Source organism: Camelina sativa, chromosome 7 (assembly GCF_000633955.1).
Source record: "Camelina sativa cultivar DH55 chromosome 7, Cs, whole genome shotgun sequence".
Lineage (NCBI taxonomy): Eukaryota > Viridiplantae > Streptophyta > Magnoliopsida > Brassicales > Brassicaceae > Camelina > Camelina sativa.
In genome coordinates, this window is record NC_025691.1 from 9,972,653 (window position 1) to 9,978,230 (window position 5,578).

General features: G+C 39.7%; 2 protein-coding genes across 2 annotated transcripts; one reads left to right on the forward strand and one right to left on the reverse strand.

Moving 5' to 3' along the window:
- On the forward strand, nt 309-3,658 carry LOC104704490. Its single transcript, XM_010420567.1, has 5 exons — nt 309-828; nt 1,711-2,219; nt 2,305-2,719; nt 2,793-3,301; nt 3,378-3,658. The coding sequence occupies exons 1-5, from the start codon at nt 309-311 to the stop codon at nt 3,432-3,434; spliced, it is 2,010 nt and encodes a 669-aa protein (XP_010418869.1). The 3' UTR covers nt 3,435-3,658.
- Nucleotides 3,776-4,283, reverse strand: LOC104704491 (uncharacterized protein At4g04775-like). The gene is made up of 2 exons (XM_010420568.1): nt 4,122-4,283; nt 3,776-4,054 (listed from the first exon to the last, which is right to left on the reverse strand). Exons 1-2 carry the CDS (start codon nt 4,281-4,283, stop codon nt 3,776-3,778), a joined length of 441 nt encoding a protein of 146 aa, XP_010418870.1.

Sequence of the window (5,578 nt, forward strand, 5' to 3'; positions counted from 1 at the left end):
ACTTATATCACCCCGAATTGAAAGTTTGAGATGTAATTACACCTAATCTTGGGTTTGTCATAGTTTACTATTTGTTTAACCGTCTAACGAAAAGCCTAAACCAATTTAGACCCGATTAAACCTATTTTGACCCAAATTTATCGAGATAACCAATTAACCATAATTTGACCCGATTGTTTTCGATTTTTAGTGGTTTTGACCCGATTAAACATTGTTTGAAACCCAAAATCATCGAGAGAACCCTAAATTGAGAAATCCCCAAAAAGTGAAATACCCTAAAAAGAGTGAATCCGAGTTCAATCGATTTGATGGCATTAATCGAGAGAGATCCTGGCGGCCCAACGCCTGATTACGACGAAGAAGGTGAAGATAGAGACCAATTTCACATCGAGCAGATGATTGAGGAGTTTGTCGATGAACCTCCAATCCGCCACGATGTGTACCCAGAGAGTGAAGACGACGGTGACGATGGTCCGGTAAGAGCTCGTACGAATATGAGGCGTGGTAATGGGGAGTTGTTCTACAAGCAGGCGTTTTTCAATGGGGTGGCTTTCAAGGAGGCGGTTCTCGATTATGTTCTCAAAACTGGGAGAAATCTGAAGCAGTACAGGTATGATAAAGCGAAAATAGGGTTTAAATGTGTTGGTGTTAATGATGAGGATGGATCTAAATGTGAGTGGAAGGTTTATGCGTCAATTCTGTCAAATGATAAGATGTGGAGGATCAATAGGTTCATCGATAAGCATAGCTGTATTCCAAATGGAGAGTGTGAGATGTTAACAGTGCCGCATATAGCTAGGTTGTTTGTTGATAAGATTAGGGATGATCCTGAGTTCTTCATGCCATGGAAGATTGAAANTCTCCCCAAATCGAAAGTTCTACACTTATATCACCCCGAATTGAAAGTTTGAGATGTAATTACACCTAATCTTGGGTTTGTCATAGTTTACTATTTGTTTAACCGTCTAACGAAAAGCCTAAACCAATTTAGACCCGATTAAACCTATTTTGACCCAAATTTATCGAGATAACCAATTAACCATAATTTGACCCGATTGTTTTCGATTTTTAGTGGTTTTGACCCGACTAAACATTGTTTGAAACCCAAAATCATCGAGAGAACCCTAAATTGAGAAATCCCCAAAAAGTGAAATACCCTAAAAAGAGTGAATCCGAGTTCAATCGATTTGATGGCATTAATCGAGAGAGATCCTGGCGGCCCAACGCCTGATTACGACGAAGAAGGTGAAGATAGAGACCAATTTCACATCGAGCAGATGATTGAGGAGTTTGTCGATGAACCTCCAATCCGCCACGATGTGTACCCAGAGAGTGAAGACGACGGTGACGATGGTCCGGTAAGAGCTCGTACGAATATGAGGCGTGGTAATGGGGAGTTGTTCTACAAGCAGGCGTTTTTCAATGGGGTGGCTTTCAAGGAGGCGGTTCTCGATTATGTTCTCAAAACTGGGAGAAATCTGAAGCAGTACAGGTATGATAAAGCGAAAATAGGGTTTAAATGTGTTGGTGTTAATGATGAGGATGGATCTAAATGTGAGTGGAAGGTTTATGCGTCAATTCTGTCAAATGATAAGATGTGGAGGATCAATAGGTTCATCGATAAGCATAGCTGTATTCCAAATGGAGAGTGTGAGATGTTAACAGTGCCGCATATAGCTAGGTTGTTTGTTGATAAGATTAGGGATGATCCTGAGTTCTTCATGCCAAGGAAGATTGAAGAAATTGTAAAGGCAGATTGGAAGATCAGTATCACTAGGCCTCAGTGTCAAGCTGCTAGGAAGACAGCTTTAAAGTGGATTGAGAGGGAGTATGATGAGCAGTTCCATAGATTAAGAGATTATGCAGCTGAGATTATGGAAGCAAACCCGAATTCACATGTTGAGGTCGAATGTATTACGGATGATGATGGTAAAGACATGTTCAACAGGTTCTATGTTTGTTTTGACAACATAAGAAGAACATGGATGGCGACTTGTAGGCCGATCATAGGAATTGATGGTTGCTTTTTGAAGAATAAGATTAAGGGTCAGCTATTGGTAGCTTTAGGCAGAGATGCAAACAATGGTATATATCCAATAGCATGGGGAGTTGTCAAGGTTGAGAACTATGAAAATTGGTTATGGTTTGCTAAGTTGTTGAAAGAAGACTTTGTGTTAAACAATGGTGATGGATTCATCCTGATGTCCGATAGGCAAAAGGCAAGTTTATTCTTTTTATTTAACTTCCCTTATGCTTTTATTTTGTCTTCTCTTATTTAACTTGACTTATGCTTTTACGTCTCAGGGATTGATCAAGGCTGCTTCTGTGGAGTTACCAAAGATAGAGCATCAGATGTGTGTTCAACACATCTACGGTAACTTGAAAAAGGCTCATGGAAATAAAACCCGACTGAAGCCACTGCTTTGGAATTTGGCATGGTCTTACAATGAGTCAGAGTATAGGCAGCATTTGGAGAGGATCTTTGCTTACGATTCTCGCGTGTACAGTGATGTAATGAGGACAAATCCAAAGAGTTGGTGTAGGGCATTCCACAAGGTTGGTAATTACTGCGAAGATGTCGACAATAACTCGACAGAGTCTTTTAACAGCTCCATCAACAAGGCAAGAGAGAAGCCTTTTGTTGCCATGTTAGAGACAATAAGACGACTGGCCATGGTGCGAATTGCAAAGAGGTCTGCCATATCTAATTCTCACACAGGTAAAATTCATCTTATCCTTATGTATTATTTGTTGTGTTTATAGATTCTCATGTTTTTCGCAAATGTTTGCAGGGATCTGTACTCCATATGTTGTTAAGTTTCTTGCGGCTGAGCACAAAGCAGCATCTACGGCTAAGGTATCAACAAGCACAAATGGGACCTTCGAAGTCAAAGTCAGTGGAGACACTCACCGTGTTTGTCTAAAGAAGATGACTTGTACGTGTCAGAAGTGGCAAATATGTGGCATCCCATGTGAGCATGCATATGGTCTCATCATTGATAAGAAGCTAACGGCTGAGAACTACGTCTGCCAGTGGTTCCGAACAGCTATATGGAGGAGAAACTATGAAGAAGGCCTAACTCCACAAAGAAGTGCAAAGTTTTGGCCTTGTACAAATGGGAATAAGGTGTATGCAGAACCACCTGAGGAAAAACAGACCAAGGCTGACAAGAAAAGGAAGAAGGGTGTCAATGAGTCACCTACTAAGAAGCAACCAAAACAGAAAAAAAGAATAATGCATTGTGGCATTTGTGGGGAAGCTAACCATAACTCTAGATTCCATAAGTCTGAATTTGCTCAGGTATGATATATTGCTTTGTTGTTTTCAGTTTCTAACTTTTCTTTTGGTTACTAACTCTAATGCCATGTTTTTTCAGCCTTCTCGACAGCCTACTCAACCTGAACCAAGTCAAGGATCACTCACTCAAGCTTGATCAAGAACCTACTTATTACTAGGGTGCTAATTTTGTGGTTGCCTAGATACATATTTTCGACCACATGAACTCTTTTCTTCCCCTAGGTCGCTTAGTGTCTTTTGTCTCCAATGGTGAATTTTGTGGTTGCTCATGTTGTATTTTCGACCACATATACTCTTGCCTTTCCTAACTCTTTTGTATGATCTATTTCGTTTCAAATGATGATCGTTTATGACAATTAATTTCTGCTCTTTTGATGATCGTTTATAACACAACAAATGTAGCTTCATCTTTGACACAAAAGGTTTCATTGTCTTAAATCATTGACAAACAAACAAACATGACCATACACCATTTGTTCAACCAACTACTTTGCTTAGTACAATCATGACCATACAGACTAACAATACAACACTCATCATCTTCTTATTCCATGATTTGGCTTCACCTAAACCATCTTCAACCTTCTCCAAGACCTCCTTCTCCATCTTCTCATAAACCAGAGTATCAAACTCCAACCTCTCTGTCCTAAGCTCTTTCAATTGTTGCTCAAGTCCAGCATTCTTCATAGCCAATGCATCTACCTCATTCAGCAAAGCTTCATCGACCCACTTGAACACATGTTCATCGTTCCGAAGCTACCATTACCCAATTATTAGAACCACCCAAAATCATGAGACAAGAGGATAAAAGCATAAATTTTACCTTATTTGTTGCAGCAAAACTACAACGGTAGTATCTCCGGTAAGGATTCAGATCAGATTTCGAGATCAAAGCTACAACAGCTTCCCCGCACCAACATCTCTTTGGCACACCGAACACTCTTCCTCTCGCACGAGAACTGGATGATTCGGTCGAATTGCTCATTCTGAATCTCGAATTCGGTAATGGAACCCAGAAAAGAAGAAAGAAGAAGAACAATGCCAAATCGATTGTAGGGTTCGTGATTTTTGAAAATTGGGGATTTGTGGGTTCATGGGTCTTAACAGGGTAAGGAATCGGGTCTTTAATGGTTCAATTTTCGGTTTATATGGTTTGGTATTGGGTTCAAAAGCTAAACCAACACAATTTTAATTCGGGTGATATAAGTGTAGAACTTTCGATTTGGGGAGAAATAGGTGTCAAGCATAGTTGACAGGGATATATAGCTCGTGTCCATAGTTCGGGCTCCATACAACAAGATATGATAGTTCTTGGGGGGGAAATAGCTCGTTTTCCCAAAATAATTGAATTGGTAGTTAAGTCGCAGCTTTCTTAACTGCATGAAAGATGATAGCATCGAGGCCACGCACTCCAAAAGTGTGCTGTTGTAAGCAAATCTGTAGGCAGTATTAGTGTTTCAGTTGGCATTGTTCCAATACTCAGAGCCGTGCGCCCGTGCCTATGGGCAAAAAAAAAGGCATTTGAGGAGGAGGTAAGAGGAATGGTAAATCTTAGCTTTGCTAATTTGGCGATAACATTTGTCTTGTATATGATGATCTCTCTCATGTATATATTGTGAAGGACCCTTAGTTGTATACATGGAGCCATGGCATGCTGACATCTTTGAGTTTACAAAGCTCCAGAAGAACCACGAAAAGGTACAGTAGTAGTGTAGTACAATCATACCAAGATACAGATGTGTAGTTTATAACTTTTACAATGCAGGTGGAGGAGCACATGGCTAGAGATCTCTGGATTCCAGACCTTTTCATGGAGAGAGTCAGGAGTGCTGGGGCCTATATTTTTAGAGACTGTATGAAAGAGAGGTGTAGTTCTGGGCATTCGGGAAACTGATCGGATTCGTGTTCGGATGTTCAGGTTTTCGGATTTTCGGATGTAGAGATATAAGACCTGATCATATATTTTATAATATCGGATCAAGTTCGGGTAATTTTGGGTAACCCGAATTCATAAAAATAAAAAAAAATTCTGCCGTGAAAAAAAAAAAAAAAAATTATTTTCTACCTCCCTCTTCTTGTCTCCTTCTTCTTAATCTCTCTTCTTCAGCCAAAAACCCTAGATTTGTTCATCGATGACCACCACTTTAAGAATCAAATCCTTCAAATTCTCTACCAAATCTAACAACATCTATAGAAAATTATATGATATGATTCATATTTTTCTTCCAACCTCACTCACTCCTCTAACCCACAAACTATCACTTTTTTTTTTTTTTTTTT

What these genes read in the sequence shown, in the direction of transcription:
- LOC104704490 (XM_010420567.1), top strand. Translation starts at nt 309, where the DNA reads ATGGCATTAATCGAGAGAGATCCTGGCGGCCCAACGCCTGATTACGAC. An exon ending in CATATCTAATTCTCACACAG is followed by an intron (nt 2,720 to 2,792) that starts GTAAAATTCATC and finishes AAATGTTTGCAG; the next exon opens with GGATCTGTACTCCATATGTT. An exon ending in ATAAGTCTGAATTTGCTCAG is followed by an intron (nt 3,302 to 3,377) that starts GTATGATATATT and finishes ATGTTTTTTCAG; the next exon opens with CCTTCTCGACAGCCTACTCA.
- LOC104704491 (XM_010420568.1), bottom strand. Translation starts at nt 4,283, where the DNA reads ATGAGCAATTCGACCGAATCATCCAGTTCTCGTGCGAGAGGAAGAGTG. An exon ending in GTTTTGCTGCAACAAATAAG is followed by an intron (nt 4,055 to 4,121) that starts GTAAAATTTATG and finishes GGGTAATGGTAG; the next exon opens with CTTCGGAACGATGAACATGT.